Source organism: Microcebus murinus, chromosome 10 (genome assembly GCF_040939455.1).
Source record: "Microcebus murinus isolate Inina chromosome 10, M.murinus_Inina_mat1.0, whole genome shotgun sequence".
Classification (NCBI taxonomy): Eukaryota; Metazoa; Chordata; class Mammalia; order Primates; family Cheirogaleidae; genus Microcebus; species Microcebus murinus.
The window spans coordinates 45,510,637-45,535,159 of record NC_134113.1 but is presented as its reverse complement, the minus strand read 5'-3'; the positions used below and the strand labels follow the sequence as shown (position 1 = coordinate 45,535,159).

General features: G+C 44.9%; 1 protein-coding gene across 2 annotated transcripts in view; it reads right to left on the bottom strand.

Annotated features, from left to right (window-relative positions):
* Nucleotides 1-11,765: 11,765 nt before the first annotated feature.
* The window catches only part of BEST3 (bestrophin 3), a 47,379-nt gene continuing 34,621 nt past the window's right edge, over nucleotides 11,766-24,523 (bottom strand). For both annotated transcript variants that reach the window (XM_076007170.1, XM_012788719.3), the window contains one exon: nucleotides 11,766-18,274. In XM_076007170.1, the coding sequence (XP_075863285.1) occupies nucleotides 17,365-18,274 (910 nt within the window). In that variant the 3' untranslated portion in view covers nucleotides 11,766-17,364. The remainder of the gene's footprint in view (nucleotides 18,275-24,523) is intronic.

Genomic DNA, 24,523 nt, shown 5'->3' with positions numbered 1-24,523 from the left:
CAAAGCCGAAAAGCACATGCTCTTCTTCTCCCCGTTCTGGCTGTTACTGGCAAAGTCTTACTTCATGGGGTGGTGACCAAAACGTGCTTTCTGGAGACTGACTGGCTTGAGTCCTGGTTCCACTGCATGATGGCTGTGTGGCTTTGAGAAAGCTGTGTGAACCTTCCCTACCCTCAGACTCTTGATCTGTAAAAGGGAAATAACAGTGCAGACATTGCATGGTTGCCGTGGGACCAGTAGGTGCTCCATGAGTAGGTTCAAAGAAAAACAATAGGATCAAGGGCAAAGCTGTCTCTAGTAGTGACCCTAAGGAGAAAATAAATTGGTATTTCTGTCTTTATTTGATGGTTTCTTATAATAACACTTTTAATATTTTGGTTAAATTCCATTTTTATATTTTTAAATTTTTGTCCAGATATTTTTGCCTTGGAGTTTTTAGAGTGTTTAACGTTGATTGAAAACAGTACATCTAAGGTTAGTCCTTGGAATTCTCACTGTTGCTCCAAGATCCTGTGGTCCTGGTGTTGTGGTAACAGGCTCTGGAATATTACTGAAAGGTAACACAGGAGAGAAGGTTGATGCTATAAAGAGTCCCCAAGATGAAATTCCAGGGCATGTTGTTGTATTAGTTAGGGTACCAGCTAAAGGAAGAGGAAGAGACCCCAAAATACGGTGCTCACACAAGATAGAAGAGTTCTCATGGAACAGTTCCTGAGTCATGAAACAGGTCCAGGCAGGCAGGTGGCTCTGTCATTCCCAACACCTGGCTTCCAAGATCGCCCCAGTCACTCCATGTCCTGGTCAGCAGGAATGGGGCAGGGAGCCTCCAGAGCTAGAAGCTTCTTCGAGGAGGGGATCTGCAGATTGCACCCATCACATTTTGTTCATATCCTATTGCCCACATTTAGTCACTTGGCCACCCCTAGAATAGATACAGGGGCACAATTAGTGGACTTTGCTACAGGTGGCCAATAGCCAAGCCTGCAGAGTCAGGTCAAATATGGAAATCCTGAAGTTCCTCCTGCCTATGGACAACAAGAACAGTCAGTAACTACCACCACAACACAACAAAACAAAAAAGTGAGCTTTCACTCTCAAAGTAGCAATCATGTATATTAAACAAAAACTTCTTGTGTGTCCAGTCAGTAGGGGCAGTGGTCTAGTCTCTGCAGGTACAGCAGTCCCAGAACAGGCATCGTCCCTGGCTTCATGGCCACGTGAACAGATGCCGAGCGTCGTAACATGGAGGTGGATTATGCTGCTCTACTGTGCGTTGATGAAAAAAAAAAAATCTCCAAAACCATGGGGAGTATTGTGCTTGCTTCTGGGTGCATATTTGAGGGGAGCCATTTATGACGTTGTCAGCAGAGAGAGATCAGGACAGTGGAAGGACTCAAGATCATGAGATGTAAGGAACAATTTGGTTCTCGGTTTGGCAAGGTTTGGTCTCAAGAACAGACTGTGTGTGTGCGCGCGCGTGTGTTGGGAGCTTGTATAAAAGCATCACACTCCTCAGATGCTGGAGGCTGGGCCTGAGTGTGCAGAAGGATGGACTTCTTAGGTGTGGACCAGAGGCCGAACACAAACCAGTAGGAACTGCTTGCCAGGAAGCAGCTTTCAGCTCCATGTGGAGAAGGCCATCTAATAATGAGTGTAATGTCCCAGCGCACAGTGGGTCACCTTGGAAAGGTGAATTGTCTCTCACCAAAGGGATTCTGGCTAGATGAATCTTGGCAGGGACATCAAAGAGACTTCTATCACACAGAGGGGCACTGCACTAGGTGACACCAAAATTTCCTTCCCACCCCGAGGTTCTAAGAACTGGTAGATCAGTGAGGTAGAGACTTGACATGAATGCGATTATTCTAATCATCCTGCAGCCAGTGGGGGTCAGCAGCCTCTGCGGTCTGTTTCCTGATGACCTGCAGATGAAGAGACCTCTATCCTATAATTTCCCACTGATTTGAAAAGAGAGGACCAGCTGGATCTGAGGGGCCCTAAGATGTGCTGAGGGCTAGAGCTCCCCGTTTCTGCTCAGTGTTAGACTTTTACTAACAGCCTTGCCTTCTCTGTCCCATCCTGATCCCCCTCCTCAACCTAATGTCCCCAGGTGCCGAACACAGGTGCTGAACAGGTGGGAGGGGGCCACTGTGTCAACTTCCTGACCTCGGATGACACACTCATTTTTGTTGCATCATTTCTCCCCCCTGAGAAGACCTTCAGCTGCCAATTTCTCGGATTCTGCCTTTGGCAAGCAATCCATTTGGAAGGGATTTTAAATGTTACCAAGAGTTTTAAGAACTAACTCAAGAGTATGTACTTGGCCTGTCCTTAGTCCCAATCTGATAACATCCGTGGATTTGTAGGGGTGGGGTGGTATTTTGGCCTGCTGTCCAGAATTTAGGGAGAGGGCAGGCCACCCACGGCACTGGGTTACTGAGCGGGCAGAAGGTGACGTGGAAAACTCCTAGCCATTTGCCTTTTCCCTTTCCTACCGCTCTGCCCATGCTTTCTCCTTTCCCTTCCCCATATCACCTTAGACCCAGGGATGCAGGACCCCTGCCCCTAAGGAGGCCTGTCCTCCTCCCAAGACCCTCTGCACTTTGGAGCACCTTCCTCTAAAGTTTCTCATGTTCCAGTTCCTCCCTGGAGCCTGCGGCTGCTGGGGCTGGCAGTGCCTTCTGGACAAGGTGCCCCCGGGCTGTCCCCCAGGCCCTGGCTCCAGGAGGGACCTGGCTGGCTGACGTGTGGATCAGTGATCACTCTCAGGACTGGTGCAGTTCGTGTGTGTGTGAGAGTGATCGGGCCATCAGAAAGGTGCTGACATGCTGATTTAGGAGGGCAGAAATGATTTACACAGACAGGAGCCCTACACACCCTGAGGCAGCCCTGTCCCTCCTTGTCCCAAGCCTCCTGCTCCAGAAGCAACGTCAAGTGCATCTGAGAGCCTCCTGTCACCCTCAGGGATGAATGTCACTTTCACCCTTGATTTCAGACGGATTTAACGAGAGGGTCTGCGCCGGGGCTTCGTGAAGCGCAGCGTCTAACGTGCTGCCACCTGGCGGCAGGCTGGGGCTGGGCCTCTTGGGAACCTTCACTTCAGCCCCCCCTGGCCTTTGTCTCTGCTAAGCGCAGTTTGCTACAAGCTGTTTTATCTAATCAGGACAAGGTGGGAAATTTAAGAAGTTATGTACGGAGATCTTTGACTCCACGAAATAGTCATTTATATACTTTCAGGGAAGAAACATTAAAAATTCTCAAATCTTTTGCTCCAAAGTCAGGCCTATTTCATTAAGTAATGATAAAAATGATTAATAATTATTGAGCCATAACTCTGCCTTAGACTGTGTTAATTGCCTTATCTTCACGATTTCATTTAGTTTTTAAAACAACCTGATGAGGAAGGTTCCAGCATTAATGCCATTTTGTACTTGATGAAACTGAGGCTTGAGACCTCACAGCTAGGAGATACCTGAGCCTGAATGGAATGCAGTGCCTCGGCTCTTAGGCATACTACTTAATAATATGATGCTATGAAAAGTGATAGCACACATTTATTGTTTACTTATGACAAGCCATGTACTGTGAGTTTTGCATTAACTCATTTAATACCCACAATAATAGGTATTCCTATTATCCCCATTTTATCTATGAGGAAACCAACTCACGGAAAGATTAAGGCACTTGTCACAAAGAGTGGTAGATTCAGGATGTGAACTCATGAAATTTGAGCCCAAAGCTTGTCTTCTTACCTTTATGTTCAAAGACCTCTCTTCTTGAAAAAGTTGACTAGGCTATGTTTGAAGTTTGGTTTTATGCATGGAATGCAAAGTCAAAACAAGAGCTCCCAGTGCCTTCTGTGCCCTGGGTATACCGTGGACTACACAAGACTGCGGAGTCTGTCTTGTATACCTTCACCATTGGTCATGGGAAGTACACGCTGTTGCTGAGAAATATACAGGAAAGGTGCGTGGTGGTACATAGATGGCAGGGTGTCGTGGATGCAGGGCAGCAGTGATGCCCGTGCCACCCCCGTCTGCTCCTTTAGATTCTAAGAGGCCCTGAGGGATAGGATTGGACAAATCGCTGGCTTTCAAGTTCTAGATGTCACCATCAACTCTGGACAGCTCTGGATCTTCAGAGCCATGCTATGTTTGAATTTTACTGCCTGTTTATTAATAACTGGGGTAACGACAGAGTGGGATTTGCAAAAGCTGTGCATGGGGGTGACATTGACCCCCCTGGCTTTGGGTACTGAAGGTGAGGCAGCTGCAGAGAACTGCCCTGGGGGGCACAGGGGGTGGGGGAAGACCCTGTAGACTTTGATGGATAGTGAAGGAGAGGGTCATTTCTAATCTGACCTTGGGCTTTCTGCTGTTTGCCCTCAGACTCCTCCAAGCTCCTCCCAAAGGCTCTCTGTTGCAGCATTCGGCCACTCTGGACTTGGCATTGCCTAAGACAAAGCCAGGGCCCATCAGGGAGAGAACTCAAGAACTCAGGAATATTCTTGCCTCCCATATTCGGTCTTTCCCCTGACACCTACTCTTATCAACTTCTGGTCTCTTACAACTTTTAAAATTTTATTTCCCCAGCAGTGAGCAGATTTGATCTTCTTACCTGTCTCTTTCTCACAGCACTAGGGTGTGCCAACCCTGGCTTTGCCGTTTCTTCTTCCTCCACTTACTGACTCGCCTTTTTCTTTAGGAGAGGAGAGCCAGCTTTGAAACATTCCACTTTCTATCATCTCCCTCTCTGTGGAGCTGTCCCCTCTCTCAGTGCTCCGTGCCAGTTGCCCTGGGGCTGACCTCAGAGTGACTGATGGGTGCTGAGGTTGACAGATGGACATAGCGAGGGCTCCCGGATGCCCCTGCCCATGGCAAGAGTCCCCCAGCTCGCTGGGTGCCGTGAATAGCAGCTGGGGCCACATGAACCTGAATGGAGAGGCTCGGGTTTCTCCAGTGGGAATGACACAGCAATGACATGCTGTTCCTGACTTGCCTGGGATCTGACATCTCTGCAAGGCCTGCTGCCAATGGGGCTTGGTCGAGCAGGGTTGGTTGGTGCCGGGAGTCCTTGTGTCTCAGATGACTTGCACTGTCACCGAGCCAGGGGGAATACTAAGACTGTACGTTTTACTCAGAGAGGCAGGTCAGAAAGAGAAAAGCTTACAGGCTTAACATATCAGAGTGGTAGCAAGAGGCTGCTGGGAGTTTACAGTAATAAGTAGAAAGGTGATCTGAGAACTTTTAGCTTTTGCATTTTCTTGTTTTTTGCCTCTTTGCACATTTATGGAACCCACAGTGGTTGAGGTCTCCATGGAGCTAGTGATGCTTTAGTAAAAGAATTGCAAACTAAAGGTACCTACTAGGGCCAGGTGGGCAACAAATAAGTAAAGCAGGCCTCATGTGGGGCAATAGGGAGTAGTGGTGACTGTGGTAAATTGGAAAATGCTGGCCAAAACCAGCTATCTGAAAATCAGATTCAGACTACCAGCCACCAGTTTCCCCCTACAGACCAAAGTTGTATATCTAACTGTGTCTCAGTCTAAGTTAAGGATCTAAATGGTTAATGTTATTTCACTCAATGTAAAAGAAAAAAGACAAAAATCAGATTCAGTAAAATTGCTTTAAGTGTTTCTACTATTCCAGTTTTCTTTATGGAAATTGTACTGCTGGGATGCCTCCGTATAAACTCTTGGGTGATGAACAGTTACCTTACAAGAGATTAGGCCCTAAAGCCAGTGCATATGAGAAAACTGGTAGAGTAAAAATTACCACTAAAATCTTTCAGGAGGATGCCATGTTGGGCACTAATAAAGTGCTGTTCTCGGGAAGTCTACATGCCTGGGTGCTAAAAACTGGTAAAAGTTTTTCAGTTGAGCAGTAGATGAAATTGTTGGCTTGTTGTTTGAAAAATTCTAGTGTTATACCTTTAAACACCAGAGTCACTCTTAGCACACTGCAATTGAGACTGACGGAGTGGAATTTATACCTTCTGTCTCCTACTTGCATACAGGCATCTGTTTCCTGGGAAGAGGGGAGAAGTGAGAAGGGTCCTGTCTTTGTATTAATACATGTATCCAAGTGCTTCTCTTTCCTTTGCTGACCTCGCATACTGAATTCACATAGCTCACCACACATTTAATATGATTTCCATGTTCTGGAGGATGGCCACGGAACCTAAAAACCTCACACGTGCACAAAGAAGAAAGAATTGGAGGTCTTGCAACTGCGTCTCAGACTTGTTTCAGGCACCCAAGCCAGCCTTCGCGAATGACAAAGTACAATCCCGTATGAAGTGTAGTCTGTCAAAGCTGGTTTGGGCGCCTGAAACAAGTCTGTGAATGGGGTGGGGAACCTGCGGCCTTGAGGCCACTTGTGGCCTTCTAGGTCCTTCAGTGTGGCCTTTTGTACGAATCCAGATTTTACAGAACAAATCCTTTTATTAAAAAGGGTGCATCAGAGAAAGATGAAGCTTTTCTTGACTCCTTTGGTGCTTAAAGAAGAACAATCTTGGAATCAGAAGGCCGCGGGTTCCCCACCCCTGCGTGACAGTGGCCTGCCCGTGAAGGAAGGACTCACGAGGAGAGCAAGTATAACTGTGGGGACATATTTATAGAGAAATAAGCTCTAGGGCTGGGTTATCCTTCAGGGAAACAATATATTTGCGTCATGATTTGCGTGCAGGCCTGATTTTGAGTCCCAGCTCTGCTAATTATCATCTCTGTGACATGGGTACACTATTTTACTTACCTGAAGCTAAGTTTCCTTATTGTAAAATGGGTGTGGCGATACGTCACAGCTTGTTCCGAGAGTTGAATGTGATAATGTAGGGACAGCACTTACCGTAGTACTTGGCCCCTAATAGGTGTTCAATAAGTGTTGGTTTCCCAAGGTTTCTCACCAGACCATGAAGGGTAAGTCAGGTGGTTGAGTAGTTACAGCGATTGACTGCTTATCTGCTGTGCTCTGCAAATACGAATTTCTATCCCAGCCTAGTGATACAGTTTGGATATTTGTCCCCTCCAACTCTCATGTTGAAATTTGATCCCTAGTGTTGGAAGTGGGGCCTCATGAGAGGTGTTTGGCTCATAGGGGTGGACCTCTTAGGAATGGCTTGGTGCTATCCTTGGGGTAATGAGTGGATTCTCGCTCTATCCCCTGAGAACTGATTGCTAAAAAGAGCCTGGCACCCCCTTCCCCTCTCTTGCCATGTGACATGCCTGCTGCCCTGTGGCCTTCAGCCATGCCTGGAAGCTTCCTGAGGTCCTTACCAGAAGCAGATGCTGGTGCGATGCTTCTTGTACAGCCTGCAGAACCGTGAGCCAAATAAACCTCTTTTGTCTATAAATTATCCAGCCTCAGATATTCCTTTATAGCAACACAAAATAGACTAAGACACCTAGTCAATTGTTTTAAGATACAAAACAATGGAATGGTAGAATCAGCAATGATCCTAAGAGACTTGGGTTCAAAGCCCAGATTGAAATTTTAATTATTGTGTAACCTTTAGCAAGTTATCTAACTTTTCTATTCCTCCTATAAAATGGGTAATGGTACTTTGTGGCCATTGTGAGGATTGATTGAAATGATACATGCAAAACAACTGGCACATCCTAAGTACACACTAGGGGTTAATTCTCTGGTCCCCAGCCCCACTCCCCTTTTTGTTTTCTTTTGCCTTTTGGGTCTATTTTCTCAATATTCATAATAACTGTGTCTTTCTTCCATCCCCAGGGAAAGAACTTCCAGAGATGCTACTGGAACTAGCATTTGGGAAACACCTTAAATCACTTAATCTAACTGTTCATTTTAGAGATGAACAAAATGAAGTCCAGAGTGTTCAAGTAACTTGATTGAGAACACAAAGCTAAGTTTGTGGTATATTTCATTGAGATTTCCAGGTTTCCTAACTTTGGATCTAGATCTGATTTGGTTTTATTTATTCATTGTTGCTTTCCTTCAAGCATTCATTGATCTAATATATATATATATATATATATATATATATATATATATATATATATATTTTTTTTTTTTTTGAGACAGAGTCTCACTTTGTTGCCCAGGCTAGAGTGAGTGCCATGGCGTCAGCCTAGCTCACAGCAACCTCAAACTCCTGGCTCAAGCAATCCTCCTGCCTCAGCCTCCCAAGTAGCTGGGACTACAGGCATTCACCACCATGCCCGGCTAATTTTTTGTATATATTAGTTGGCCAATTAATTTCTTTCTCTTTATAGTAGAGACGGGGTCTTGCTCTTGCTCAGGCTGGTTTCGAACTCCTGACCTTGAGCAATCCGCCCGCCTCGGCCTCCCAGAGAGCTAGGATTACAGGTGTGAGCCACCGCGCCCGGCCTATCTAATATATTTTTTGAGATGAGTCAGACATTATTCTAAGCACTGAGGATAGGCTGGTTGAAAAAGACAGTGAGGCTGGCCATTGTGGCTCACACCTATAATTCCAGCACTTTGGGAAGCCAAGGTGGGAGGATCACTCAGCCAGGAGTTTGAGACCATCCTGGGCAACATAGTGAGACCCTGTCTCTAAAAGAATTATTAAAAAATTAGCAGGGTAGGCTGGGCCTGGTGGCTCCTGCCTGTAATCCTAGCACTGTGGGAGGCCGAGCTGGGAGGAGTGCTTCAGGTTAGGAGTTCAAGACCAGCCTGAGCAAGAGCAAAAGCAAGACCACATCACTAATGAAAATAGAAAAAATTAGTCTGGTGTGGTGGTGCATGCTTGTAGACCCAGCTACTCGGGAGGCTGAGGCAGGAGGATCACTTGAGCCCAGGAGTTTGAGGTTGCTGTGAGTTAGGATCAGGCCACTGCACTCCAGCCTGGGTGATAGAGCAAGATCCTGTCTCTTAAAACAAAAAAGAAAGAAAAGAAAGGAAGAAAGAAGAAAGTAAAAAGAAAGAAACAGTGCAGTGAATGAAACTTACATACCTGTGGGAAGGGCCTGGCTGCCTCCTAAGACAGGTGGGCACATTTTCCCACCTGGCCTCTCACCAGCTAAGCCTTGTCTCCCCATAAAGGAGCAAAGTCATGTTGGAGACAGGTGAATGAACATGACAGCAATTTGCCTGTCTCCCGTGTTCTTTAGTTATGAAAGTAATCAAAACCCATTTTTTATTGGGGGGAAAATGACTGATTCTCTGTTTGAAAGTGTTTTCTAACCTTGAAAAGTGCGTTCCCTTTGGAATCTGTAGGGTCCGATGACCATGTGGATGAATAAAGAGCTTCTCATTAGAATCAAGCACCCTGCCCTTCCCAGGAGGTTTTGTGCCTTGGGGAAGCGCCCTTTCCCTGGGGAAATGAAGACAAGATGTGATTCATTCTCTTCTGAAACCATCTGCAACTGTCCCAAGCAAGGCCAGGGCCGAGGGTGGCAGTAAACACTCAATGTTCACCCATCTTTGAGCACAGCCTGTTACAGAAGAGGAAAGACTGAGGCTGCGGGAAAGCCCCAAGGCTCGGGGAAGACCTCAGCCTGCAGCACCAGGCGCTGCTGGCCATGGCTGTAATGCCACTGCCTTTGCTGACTCCAGCACCTAAATATATGCACTAGTTTGACCGTGGACTGCACCTCTCTGGATTCCATTCTGCCTTCTTTTGAGTGTTGAAGGATCCTGAGCTATCCTTGTAACCACATCTCTGTCTCTTCTTTAGCAACAGCCCCTTACGTATCAGGCTTTACTCTTGCAGTTGAGTCCGATAAAAGAGAGGGCCTATTTTTAGTAGGCTTTGGGCAAATGAATGTTAAAGGAATTTACGCTCTGCAAGTGCTGAAGGGGGAAACATCACCAGTTAATAGATAACAAGACAGGATGCAGTTTGGAGAAAATTTGTATTTGGTGGGTTTTATGAGGTTAAAACTCGTCTTTATTTTTTTCCATTCATACCACCCTATCTTCATCTCTCTCAGATGTCATTTTGTTTCATACCAGAGTATCTGATTTGCAAGAAATATGTGGAACTTATAAACTGGTCATTTAGTAGGAGGAGTTGGGGAGAAGACTGGCTCACTCTATGGAGAAAAATAAAACTGATCCCTAGCTAACATTGTAAAGGGAATGGGACAAAAAACTGCAGGAAAATATCATGAGATAACATGGGGAATGAGTTCTTATCTAAAACTTCGAAAACATAAAACAAAAAATGGATGAACTTGATTATATCAAATTAAGGATTTCTATTCAACAAATGACACCACGGACATATTTAACAGACACACAAAGGACTGGAAAAGACCACTGCAATGTCCAAAACCAACAAGGATCTATTATCATTCTAGAAAATAAAAGGAACTCTTGAAAATCAACAAGAAAAATATAGAAACCCCATTAGAAAAAAGGGCAAAGAATTTGAAAAGCTGATTTTCAGAAGAGGAGTCTCAAAAGAATTAACAAACATTTGAAGAGATGCTTAATGTCATTAATAATCAAATAAATGCCAATAAAACAATAATGTTTAGGTGTCACTTTACATTTGTTAGATTGGAAAAATTAGAAATCTAGGTGATGCCAAGCTTGGGGCAGGGCAGTAGGAGTCCAGGACACGCACATGCTTCTGGGGGGAGGCCAGTCTGCTTGTGGGCCCATAGCCCCAAAAGCTCTTCTATGGATCCGTAAAGGGACTCTTATAAGGGCGCTTACTGTGGAGGGAGGTGCAGGCAATTGAGGGAGTAGAAAAGTAAGACAGAAGACATCTCAGAGTATGCAGCAGTCAGAAGCAATGGATGAGATGTCCACAAGGGAGTTTGGGAGGATCTTAAACACACAATACTGAATAAAAAACAAAGAAACAGATGAGACCTATAATATAAATCACTTGTGCACACAACAGTAATATGCATTTTATAAGAATGTGTACAAAGGGCTTCGCATTAAACAAACTAAAATAGTTGGGTGTGGGATCAGGATTGGAGATGAAGGAAACAAACAAACATAGCAGCGAACACGAGTGAACTTTAGAGGGCAATTTGTTATTTCCCTAGACCTGCAGAAGACAGGGACAGAGCTGTGGGGCGGGGTGGCGGGGTGGCGGGGTGGGCGTGCTTTGGCTGAATGCCTGACACTCAGGAGTTGCTTAATGCTTCATGAATGACTATGAATAAAAATCCAACTTGTGACATCATCCAGGACTTCACCAATCCCCGGATGTTGCTCTCCTAACTGAGGAATCCATAAGGCAGAGAATCCATGAGTTTGCTTGGCCCACAGGAAGGAGGCCAACTGATCGACCCATTGTAACTATTTTCTACTAAAAAGTGTCTTGTCTATATACAATAAAGTGCAAAATTATCTGTCTACAAGATACAGTTTGTTCAATCCTAAGACAGATGTATACAAAAGCTGAAGCTGGATCAGTTGTCTATCCATAGTCTAGCAGTTTATTGGCACAAGGTTTTTTTTTTTTGAGACAGAGTCTCGCTTTGTTGTCCAGGCTAGAGTGAGTGCTGTGGCATCAGCCTAGCTCACAGCAACCTCAATCTCCTGGGCTCAAGTGATTCTACTGCCTCAGCCTCCCGAGTAGCTGAGACTACAGGCATGTGCCACCATGCCTGGCTAATTTTTTGTATATATATTAGTTGGCCAATTAATTTCTTTCTATTTATAGTAGAGACGTGGTCTCGCTCTTGCTCAGGCTGGTTTCAAACTCCTGACCTTGAGCGATCCTACCACCTCGGCCTCCCAGAGTGCTAGGATTACAGGCGTGAGCCACCGTGCCCGGCCTTGGCACAAGGTTTTAAATAATATTTGGTGGAATATATTATTGTCGTAAACTACAATCTCAGAAAATTACAATCATGCCAGCGATGGCATTTCACTACTCTTACTGGTAAGAGCCATCTGAGGAATTCTCTAAGAGTGAAGCTCAGGATTCAAATCTAGTTTTTCTGAGTTTGAGATATCAAGTCCTCCAGCATCAGGGGGAAAATGGCGATTATTTCACAGCTTGTACATAGCACAGGAATTCAGCCCATTGCTGGGTCCATCTGTTCTCTTCTAGCTCGCTCTCTTTCTCCAAATCCTCCCTTGCCATTAACCACTTCAGTACAGCGCTCACCGGCCGCGAAACCTCGCCCCCAGCCGGCACTCATAGTCCCCACGATAGTCTGTGCTGTGCACTGACCGCAAATGTGTTTTGCTCTTGTGTGATGAGGGAAGCTTTAAAGCACCGAAAGCTTGTTTTCCTTTACAGGCAGCTTTACTTGTAATGTAAATCAGAATAGGTAACATATACATATATGTTTTTGTTACGTTATTTTTGAATGTTCACAATTTTATTTTGATAAATGAAAAATTAGAAAAGTCATATCATGGCTGTCAGCTAGAGTCGCTGTGCGCGTTCATCTGTGGCCGACGACTATAGTTGACGCCGGTGCCGAAGTGGTTAATCTCCTTGATGACTGTCTCATTTTTACCTTCCTGATGGCCTAAATCAGGTTTCTCAAATTTGCTATTTTGGGCAGAATAGTTGCAGGTGTCTGTTCTGTGCATTGTAGCATGTTTAGCAGCGTTCCTCGTCTCTACCCATTAGATGCCATGAACACTCCCTACTATGATAACTAAAATTGTCTCCAGGCATGACCAAATATCTCCTGGGTGCAAAATCACCTCTCATTAAGAAACAGCCTGGGTGTGGTGGCTCAAGCCTGTAATCACAGTACTCTGGGAGGCCAAGGTGGGAGGATGGGAGGATCACTTGAGGCCAGGAGTTCAAGACCAGCCTGGGCAACATAGTGAGACTCTGTCTCAAAAAAAAAAAAAAAGAACCATTGGTCTAGGCAAGGAACCTGAAACATATCAGCATTTCTGTACAAAACCTATTTTACAAATGTTCTTATTTGTTTTCGGCATACCAGATACAGCATTCCCTTTGTTGCCTCTGTTAAGCAAGTGTCTAAAATGTCAGAGAAGATGGTTCCAAGTAACCACCTGGCCAAATCCACCTGTGACAAAAGAAAGATTTGGGCCCCTTTTCTGAATTAATTCAGAAACAAAACAAAAAGACCTTAATCTCCAGTCTGAATTGAGTATTGGGGCAAATGTGGTTTGGGGTCCCTAAGCAATTTTACAGGGAAATTGCTTCATTTTCTATTTGTCATGGCCAAGGATGAGCTGGCTGTACATGTGGAGGTGATGAAGGGAGAGTTTGGAGAGAGGCGAATGTTTGCTGGAGTCCTGATGGGGATCCTCAGGATGGGGATCCTCCTTCTGGGTGCTGTTAAATTTGCAGTAAGAGAACAATCCTGGTGTTCTTCAATGGGTTCTTAATGGCCACGAGAGTGAAAAAGGCTGCCCTAAAAATTAGGGTTCATAGAACTAAGAAAAACAAAAAGCATGTAAAAGGGGATTGAGGATCTACCTGAGACAGTTCAATAAGACAGATTAAGGAAATCCTTGGTTGTTCTGTTAACCGCACAGCACATCAGAAAGTGTTTCTTGATTACGTAGATGACTGTGACGAGGGAAGGCTGGGGGAATTGGGTTCCAATTTGCTCTTGCTTAGGAGTTTTTAAAGTTGTAGTTGTTATTCCTAATTAACTGATTAAGTTGGAAGCTTAATGATGTGTTTGAAGAAGAAAAGCTTTCTTATCCAGGCACAGTGGCACGTGCCCCAAGTCTCAGCTACTTGAGAGGCCAAGGAAGGAGGGATGGCTTGAGCCCAGGAGTTCAAATCCAGCCTGAGCAACATAGCAAGACCCCATCTCTATTGAAAGAGAGAAAGAGAGAAAGAGAGAAAGAGAGGAAGGAAGGAAGGAAGGAAGGAAGGAAGGAAGGAAGGAAGGAAGGAAGGAAGGAAGGAAAGCTTCTTGAACGAAAGAGATTAGAATCCTGGAAAATAAGGGGAGTCTGACAAAAAAATAACCAAAGGGGACACAGAGAAGGCCTTTTTTTGGAAGTTCATGGTGAACCCATGGAGCCCCAATCCCCGATCATGCCTGTCATCCAACGGTGCTGCCCGGGTTCCCTGCCTTCTCTGATGACACATCACAATGGCTCAGTGAAAGGATCCAAAGAAGAGCTCATTTTGCAGATGAAAATATGAAATTCAGAAGGCGGGGAACTTGGCCAAGTTTATAAAGCTGTTCGGAAGGAGTTCACAAGATGGTTTTTCAGTACTTCTTCCATCACACCTCATGGGACCACCTGAGCTCAGCAGATGCTCAGAGTGTAGATTTTATGACAATAAGGTCTCAGAAAAATGATACACAATTGAATCAATTTCTCTGGAGAAAGAGGAGCTATAGAAGAAAACACTAAGAAAAAGAAGGGGTGTATGTTTAAATGAGTCTTTTCTTTACACGAATGGTGAAGTTTGCATTTCTCCATTCCTTTTAAAATATGTTTTCCATAGCTTGGCTGAGCCAGGCTGAAAGTGGATGCCTGGCATGGTGGAAGTGATGTGCCCAGAAGTAGATGGGACGATGAGAGAAGGAGACAGAACAAGCTCCTTTGTTTTGCCAGGGGCCAGTCATCCCTAAATTCTTGGATGACAGAGAAAAATTAGTGAGCCTTTACCTCACTGAAGGGCAGACCCCAGTGTTGGGGCAGAGTTATCTACAGACCAGGGAGAGGATGCAGCAAATCAGACTTGGCCTCACCGCACTCTCTGGCTTGTGGATGACATTTCATGCAGAGAAAAGCAGAGCCTGTTCTTGGAGTGGGCAAGCCCAAAAGGCTAAGCCACCAGGCCACGTGACCCTTTATCCGGGTGGTTGAAGATTCCAGAGCTCGGGAGAAAACGGGCCAGGCAGGCAATGAAACCAGGCACGAGAAGAAATCATTTTGGTTTTGCAAACTTAGTTTGTGTCGAGTAAAAACTCATTTTAGAATGAATAGAGAATTTCTTCATCTCCTCTGGGCAATTGCTGGCTTGAATTTATAGCTGAATTCATCTACATGGGTTCACTGAGTGTATCATAATTTAGTTTTCAATGCAAGGAGAAAATGAGAGGCCATCTCAAAATTTGAAGAAATGTTGAGAAAATTGAATAATTCTCTGGGTAAAGATACATAAAGGATGGATGGAAGCAGAGATAAATGAACACTCTCTAGCCCTCCATAAAATGTATTATTCAATTTGTGTATAATTTATCGCCTTGGATATAGGAAAGAAAACTGACTGTATTCAAAAGTAGCTAAGTAGCAACTTATTTGAATTTGAGCAACACAGAATCAGAGAGAAAAGAATAGAAGGACTAAAGTTGAGATCCCAAGAAAAGAGCATTATGAGGCTGGTGACTGAGAGTAGGATAGGGTTCTTGCCTTTTGAAAGTGTGATACTAGGGCTTGATGGCGTAGTCTGTACTCAGTGCTTGGGGAATATCGCTGCTTTCCCAGGTGCTAACACTGCCAAGCAGCACAGAGAACCATCACTGCCTGGCATTTCCTCTGATTTTATTTCCTTTTAGTCCTTTGAGAAAAGCCAGTTAAAGTAAATGTCATTGCTGTCATGCAGCTCAAGAGGCCTGGGGAGATTCGAGTTCTTGTGAAAATGTGCTAATTATTAATATAACATAACAGTAGGAGTTGGGGAGGGGAAAAGGGGGTCCTGCCAGGTTTCTTCCGTCATGAAAAATGAAGAGGACCCTGGCTGGGGCTCAAAGTTGGAGCATCACCTTCCTTTATGAATGCATGAAAGATGCAGGTAGACTCGAGCGGGGAGGACCCAGAGGGCCTCCAAGTCTGGAGAGATTTAGCCTGAACCTGCAATTCAGGCGTGGCTCCTTTGAGGCATCCTCCAGAATTCTGGGCAAACCGCCAGTGGATTCAGGGCTTACAGACAGCACAGGGCAGTGTGAAGAGAATGGGCTCTCGAGTTGGGGAAGCCTGGGTTTCAATCTGATCTTGGCCACTTCTTGGCTATGTGATTTTAGGTAAATTACTTCTCCAATGCCTCTATTTTCCTCATTTTTTTTTTTAAAGAGATAGGGTCTCACTCCTGGCCTCAAGCAGTGGTGCTGGGAGTATAGGTGTGAGCCACCACACCTGGTCTTCCTTATCGTTAAATATTATATCAATCTCATAGGATTCCTATGAGGATTCGTGAGATCATCTGTGAACTGTACACACTGCTGTCTGGAACACTGTGAGTGCGATAAATGGTAGCTATTCGGGTTATTTTATTTCTTAAGCCATCTGTAGCCAAACTTCATCCTATGACGAAGGGTGAGAGCAGCACCCGTAAGGCATGGCCTTGCAGACAGAGCTGGGAGCCCACAAAAAGCAGCCACCCTGAGGGCTCCTTGCAGGGAGCCAGCCAACATCCGCTCCCCATTATGCCAGTCCTGGACCCCATTATCCGCCCAGCGCCAGGGTCTGACCTCATTCCAAACAACCTGATAGACACAGTAACTGGTCCCATGTTGTGACACAATTGGGGTATTTGCTTAAGAGTTTTGAGTTAAACAGATTCGAGCCATCTTATTCTTTGGTTCCACAGCATTTGGTCATGCAAGTTTCATATCCTCTCATCTTCCATTTTCTCCAGTGTCTAAGACCAAAGAGTGGAAGCAGAAAGAAACGGCAGTGGCTGTGAGGGGGTGGAGGGGTGCCATCACCCCCCACATCCCTTCTACTGAAGTGAGGCCAGAAGCGTGTCAGGCTGGATTTGTCGACATCTTTGATCATTCTGTAGGAGGCTTGGCCAACGCCTCCTATTTTGAAAACTCAGGCAAGAAGGAAGCAACAGAGCTCGCAAGAGAGAATATAACCCGAAAGGTGGACAGATTAGCGTCACTAGAGAAGAAGCACAACTAGAGAGAAGGGAAGGAAAGAAAGAATGAGAGAATAAGGGGAAAGACAGAAAAATGAAAACCCAAAAGTAGAAAAGGAAATTGAAGAGAGACGAAGCTTTCTGATGCTGATAAAGGTTAAGAATCAGGAAATGATAATAACAATAATAGTTAGAGAAAGTGGGAGTGAGATGGTTAGAAAGTCTCAAACAAAGAATCATTCATTAGTTGGGAACAGGCCTTTGGGGCATTATGTGACCCACTGCCTGTCTTCATGGTAAAAGAAAAGAGAGAGAAAATACCCAGGTCTTTGTAACTACAGGGGATTGGACTGTGATCTATAAGGCCCTTTCCACGGGTAAATGTGTAAGTCACATATATTTTTAAGATTCCTTATTTGGTTAAGGGCCGTCACTGTGGCCCGTGTAACTTCCATGAAAGCCACGTGGTGATGGATGACATGAATGTGTTTGCTTATTGTAGTTCTCAAAAAGTCAGGATCATAATGCCCTTCAAAGTTCTAAGTAGCTTATGCAGTATGATCATTTTTTTTAAAAAAGCTGACCGGTTCCCAGGTACGTCCTGGGACTAATGCTGAACATTTGGGAAAGTAAGAATCTCGGCTAGAACCAGGTCCTCGAACTCTGTGGCGCTCCCCTGGGTGATTCCTCAGCTTGCTGGTTGTTCAGGTCTATGATATCTGTTTCCTTGGCGTCCAGGTTTTCCAGTAAATACAGCACATCAGGAGAGACTCGAGAGCCAGCCATAAAGTTGATTCCACTGGTCTCTGAGGATGTTTCTGTGTCAACTAAAAGAGCTGGCTGAGAGTTCACAGGGTCTGGACTTAGGTTTCCCAGGGAGGTGTGGCTGGACTCCAGGAACTCTGGGAGGCTCCACCTTTTTGGAAACCTGTCAGTGTCACCAGAGTCTTCCTCATACTTGAATATGTTTCTCTCAGTGTTGGCTGGAGTGGTCTGGGGACCAAGGCCGCTAGGAGGTTTCCCCTTCTCTGAGGGGGACAGGACCGACCCCACCGGGCCCTCCTGCTGCCCAGTCCCACTTGGCTGAACCCCAGTAAACTCAAAGCTCAGGATGGAGGTAGTGGAGTCATGGTGGTCGCTGTCTGATGTGGGTACTGATGCTTTGGCCGCTGTGACCAATACCTGGGGGACCTGTGGCATTTTGGTGGGGGAGGTCTGCACACTGGGCTGTGGGGTCAGGCTGGGTAAAGTGCTTGTCTGGCTGGTCTCCCGGACTGTGGACAGTTCTCCCATGCTGGAATGCTGCGAGGGCGAGGCCTTGCGGGGGTTTCTTGAGGGCACATCCAGCAGATCCTTGGCAGGGCCGAGGTTGCCCCGGGGGAAGAACATGGAGCTGTCACTGGTCTGCCTCCGGTAGCTTCTCCTCCTGGGGGTGGCGGGGTGTTCGTGGGTACTCAGGAACCGCTTGACGCGTCCAATCATGGAATGCCGGTGACCGTGCTTCTCGTAATCCCACAGCCACTCCTCGTCAGGAAACTCGTACTCAGACAGCCTGAAACACACAACGACAACAGATGGGCAGGCTGGCTTCAGGGACCCACCTCTGGGGGCAGAATCTCAAAGTTAAGAGACGAGTTTGCTACTTTCACATTACAGATTTTGACACGGGGGTAGGGGGACTTGAACTGGAGTTCAAGTCTGGGAGAGGCTCTCATACTTTTTGGTCTTAGGACCCTTTTAAATTCTTAAAAATTATTGAGTACCCCAAAGAGTTTTGTTTATGTGGGTTATATCTCTTGTTCTTTATTTGAAATCATAACTGAGGACTGTCAAAAACAAGAATGTACAAGCACACATTCCATTAACTATTAAGTGATGACGTCATCACATATCTTGTAGCCTCTGGAAAATCCCACTGTGCACTCATGAAACAATGAGAATGAAAAAGGCAAATAACATTTTAGTGTGTAAGAAGGAAATCAAAGTCTCAGAGCCACAGCCCTTCCCCCAACTCTTTATGCAAAAGAGAAGGTAAAAAACTCAGGCACCTGTGAAGAGCTGGCACCTGTGAAGATCATTCATTAAGGAAATTACTTGCTGGCCTGTAATCCTAGCTCTCTGGGAGGCGGAGGTGGGCGGATCATTTGAGCTCAGGAGTTTGAAATCAACCTGAGCTAGAGTGAGACCCCATCTCTACCATAAATAGAAAGAAATTAATTGGCCAACTAATATATATAGAAAAAATTAGCCAGGCATGGTGGCACATGCCTGTAGTCCCAGCTACTCGGGAGGCTGAGGCAGGAGGATCGCTTGAGCCCAGGAGTTTGAGGTTGCTGTGAGCTAGGCTGACGCCATGGCACTCACTCTAGCCTGGGCAACAAAGTGAGACTCTGCCTCAAAAAAAAAAAAGGAAATTGCTTGCTAACCTTCCATAAGCAAGGACATGCAAATTATACCTATGCTCCCCACCTAAAACTAAAGCCTGTTTGATTCCACACTGATAATGAATTTCAAGTTTATCCTACAGGGAACAGAACTGGAGACAAGACAGAATCAGACATTTTTCCACCTACCCAGGGACATCTACATAATCGATGCTTCCTTCACTCCCTTACTTTATGTAAAATGTAGATTTTTTGGGTCTCACAAGAATGTAACCACTACCTCACCAGCACCCCCCACCTTGCCTTTCACCTTTTTTCTTCTCTCTATATGCATTTAATATGCTGAGATTTCCAACAACTTCCTCTTGGGAAAAACAGCCACAGCTTGTCTGTGGTTTGTATTTTTCTTTTCTTTTCTTTTTTTTTTTTTTTTTTGAGACAGAGTCTCACTCTGTTGCCCAGGCTAGAGTGCCGTGGCGTCAGCCTAGCTCACAGCAACCTCAAACTCCTGGGCTCAGGCGATCCTACTGCCTCAGCCTCCCTAGTGGCTGGGACTACAGGCACGCACCACCATGCCCGGCTAATTTTTTTCTATATATTTTAGTTGGCCAATTAATTTTCTATTTTTAGTAGAGACAGGGTCTCGCTCTTGCTCAGGCTGGTTTCGAACTCCTGACCTTGAGCTATCCACCCACCTTGGCCTCCCAGAGTGCTAGGATTACAGGCATGAGCCACTGCGCCCGGCCCAGGTTTGTGTTTTTCCCAAGTGCATCCCCAAAATCTTGGCTTAATAAACCTCCATTGATTGAGATTTTTGCCTTAGTCATTTATTTGGATCAACAAGTGATACTATGAAAATAGTTTTGACCTTGAAGACTCCCTAAAAGAGCCTTAGGGATCCCCATATGTCCCCAGACCATACTTTGAGAATCACTGATCTAGAGACGTGGACATTAAAAAAATACACATATAGTATGTGTTCTTTCTTCCTTATTGCAGTTGAACTAAGGTCAAGTTTCCTCCAGGACCCATAAAATCCCCAAAGCAATGGATCATAAAGTAAATTCAAGACAGTGCAAATAATAGCTAACATTTATTGACTAGTACTAAGGGCCAGCTAAGCACCTCGCATGCATTAATTCATTTAAATATTACAATCATTATGTGAATTGATATTGTCATTATTATTCATACTTTACAGATGAGGAAACAGAGGCCCAGAGAGATTCATTAAGCCTAAGTAGCTATTGAGGGCCAAACTAGCAAGTCTGACTCTGAAGCTTTTGTTCTTAATCACTTTGTTATAAAGTCTGCTACAGGGATGTCAGGGAAAGAACTAGAGCTTTCGATAAGGTATAGTCCTTGCCCAGAGGTAATTTGTAAACATTGTTGTGAATGCTTCACATTTCTATCTGTTCAATTAAGGTTAAGGAAGGAGAAATGTGAAACTTGTGGAAAGTATATGGGTGAACTCACATTGTAGTTGGGCTCCCCTTGTGATTATGTTTGATAGATTTGCTACGGCTAAGAATTTCTTATTGAATTTTTAGCATTTAAAAACTAAAGCCAACAATCCTACCATTTTTAATCTGCTTCAAGGCTGAAATAAAATGGGTAATTGAGATTAAAAAAAAAAACAACCTGTTTGTTAGTGAGGTCTACTCGTGCCTCAGGTTACACAGTTATTTGTCTCATGTTTCTGTGGACTTACAGTCTTAATGGGGTTCAAAGAACTACTTAAAGCCTTGCCCTTAAGCTGCAAATGCTCACACTGGTTCTGGGAGCAACAGTAATGGGGCCATCCCAGTCCAATGTTAGTATTGCCATTTCTGTTGACAAGAAGCTGTAACTACACCAGGTGCATTTTATGTGAAATGATGGGAAAAGCTGGGACAGTATAATGTTGGGGTGCCTTGAAAGGGTAATGTGAGCAGCTAGAGAGAACGTTGTTTCTCGTGTTTATGAATAAAAGATGGATGGATGATTGAGATGATTAACTGGCTAAATGTCCCGGGATGGTGTTCGATTACGACCTCGTGCTATTATTCTAAAGCCCTGGCATGCCCTTGGCTACCAGATAGCCTTCTGACCCCTCTCCACTGGGCAAGGCTCAGATTGTGTTACGGCGACTTGGGAAACGCAGACTCTCGCTTCAGTGGCCTTGGTGACCTGCACGTTGGGTCTCCAGTCACTCCTCACAGGAATCCATCTGGTCGGAGAGGTCACCGGAGGAGCGACAAGCACGGTCGTTCAGTAAGACTGCCACACTGGCTGTGCTCTGGGGATTGGGGGCGTGCTGGCAACCTCTCTTTATAGGACAGCCATCTGCCCTCCATTTGGGATTGTGACTATTTATTTGGGGTTTGTTTTCCTCAACTACACAACCTTGTAAGAATGACAGGATTTTATAGGGGAAAAACTTCGTATTTTCTCTTCCTTTTTTTTTTTTCTTTTGAGACAAGAGTCGCACTCTGTTTCCCTGGCTAGAGTGCTGTGGCATCATCCTAAATCACAGCAACCTCAAACTCCTGGGCTCGAGCGATCCTTCTGCCTCAGCCTCCTGAGAAGCTGGGACTACAGGCATGTGCCACCATGCCCAGCTAATTTTTTTCTATATTTTTAGTTGGCCAATTAATTTCTTTGTATTTTTAGTAGAGATGGGGTCTTGCTCTTGCTCAGGCTGGTCTCGAACTCCTGACCTTGAGCGATCCTGCCCACCTCGGCCTCCCAGAGCACTAGGATTACAGGTGTGAGCCACCGTGCCCGACCAAAACTTTGTATTTTCATTACTTCAAACTTTGCGACTCAAAAGGAAAAAACTTTCAAACCATACACTGGTATGGGATATGTACATTCAACTGCAGCAAGAGGTATAGGGTCTTGGTATAGGCCCCTGGGTCATAGATCGGAGAAAAATGAACAAGTTGCAATGAGAAAACTGCAAAAAGGCTAGTGTTCTTGCTAACACTCTAGCGATTCACTGACTGGCATTGGTTAAGTCTGCAAGGAGACCCTACCACACCCCTCTGCCTCACGAGACTACAGTGGACCCATGACATTTATCTGCTTATTCACTTGACCAAATTTACTGAGCATTCACCAGGAACAATTTATTGCATTAGGTACCTTATAACTTATCATTTAAAAGGAGGGAGGAGGCATGCATATAAAAATCTACATTTGGGGCAAGTAGGTTTTTGAGCTGGCCTCTGATAGAGAATTGGGATTGGATAGACAGGGAAGGGGCAGAGCATTCCAGGTGGAAGAAGTGACCTGAGCAAATAAGGCAGCGGGAAAGTCGGGTGTCTGTGAGGAATGGGAGATACTTGAGTTTGTGTGAAACCCACAGAAGAGTGTTGGGCAGAGGCTGGGGAGATGGTCTTGGACTGTGTTATGAAGAGTCACAGAGCAGGCTGAGGGATTTGGACTTCATCACAGAGCGTCTTTGAGAACGGAGGGCATCACTACAGTTGTGTGGTGTTGGCAGCAGTGTCCAGGTTGGAAAGGCTACACGAAAAGCAACACTGATGAATGCTTTGGAAAATAAATGTGGCTTGAAAACTTTCCACACCTTTAGTCTGAAACTGGGTCATTGTAAGAACACTTGATGGTTTATATCTGGGCATGGGGGGCAGCTTTAATGTATTTCACGTTGAAGTGATGAATGATGCCCTCCAGGTCTCTACTCTTTAAGAGAGCAGTTGGCAGACTCCATGGCATGATGGGCCTAAAGACCTTTCTTCTAAATGCTTCCATGGAAGGTCCCATTGCCAAGACATACGCCCATCTCTGCCTTTTCCTGATAATCATTGTTCTCAATATGACAGCAGAAACTGTGCCTTAAGAATGGATCAAAGGTTAGAGCTCACAGAATAGAAAACTCTAAAAGAGTCTTTATTTCCCAATTGGGAGGTTCAGGTGTACCTTTTAGCCCTTTTATGCTTTCTCCTCCTTATTTGATTTTTAAAGTGTACCCTTCGTATAGGGTTAGTGCAATCCTGAGGCCTAAATATAATACCACTTAAACAATTATAGCAGAAACATTATATTATAGAACGTAAGTACCAGCATTATATTCCTATATATTAGAGACAGTCAGCTGAAAAACCTAGGTTTTATGTTCTGGAACTCATTTGGACTGAATAGGCTGGTAATTAGAGATAGGAGGACATTCATGGAAAGTGCCAGGCAGCCATCAGTTCCCAGGGATGGAATTTGAGAATTGTCTTTGTGGTAGGAAAAATGATTTATTTTGACAGCTGGCAGAGTCAGGATTGCTGCTGTCTAGGCTGACACTAAGTAGCTGTATGACCTTGGGAGACTCATTTAACCTCTTGTGACTTAGCATCATACTTGGTAGGCTGGTGATGACAATCCTTCACCTGACTGCCGGGTTGTTTGTGAGTTAAAAAGGGGTAACATGCGTAGAGCATCTTTGAAGAACAGCGATATAGAAAGGACTCCGTCAATGACTGGCACATTTTCAGAGGTGGGTTCCAAGTCATCATCGACTTCTTATACAGGGTTGGAGGAAATGGTAGCATCTGTTTGAAGGTCACTTCCTTTTTTCCTGAAAGATCATCCTTTAGAAAATGTTACTACAGCTAAGAGCTGCCACCTAACAATCAAAACCTTTGAAGGAATGACAGCCATTTAATGGTGAGACAAGGGCACTGGGTGAGCGCAGAGCAAACATAAGGACTGGAGGAAGCTGGGCTATGCGAGGAGAAGAAGATATGGTGGATTCGAATGGCAGGTGTTGTGGAGAAGGCACTGTCCTGACCTTGCCTCTCGACGTTGTTTTTTGTACCATTTGCTAACCATTGCCAAGCCCTGCAGGATACATTTACTGCAGAAGAGAAACCATCAATACAGAAATACAGAAAACATGAGCACAAGAAAGATGGTGTCATATGTTGGGCTATTTTTGAAAGGGAGAAGAAGGATAGAAGAAGGAGAGTGAGAAAAGGTTATGTCAAGCTAGTTAGGGTAGGTAGTTACAGCTGAGTCTAGAGGGAGGTAGAGCATGCATTATCTCTACAGTTTGGATAGATGTCTGGATTGGAATTATTTAATCTCAGGTGTTAAAAAAATCCTAAATTCAAAATGTCTATTGAGCACCCACACAACCTTCAGGCCCATGATCTCCCTTGCCAGTGACAAATATCTGAGGGCCTGAGCAGTTGTGATTTAATTAAGGATTCTTTAAAAGATGCTTAGACTGGTTGGGGGCCAGAAGAACACTTTTTGCCCTCTGTTGTGGTAACAAGAGGCAAGCAGAGGATGGCTGAAGATGACAGTAGACTTCCATACTTCTTGGGGTGTGTCTAAAATGGAAAGACCAAAATAGCCCCAATGACTTGAAGGATTTAATGCATATTTTTCAAAGCAAGCTTTTCACAAAGCAAACTCTTCTC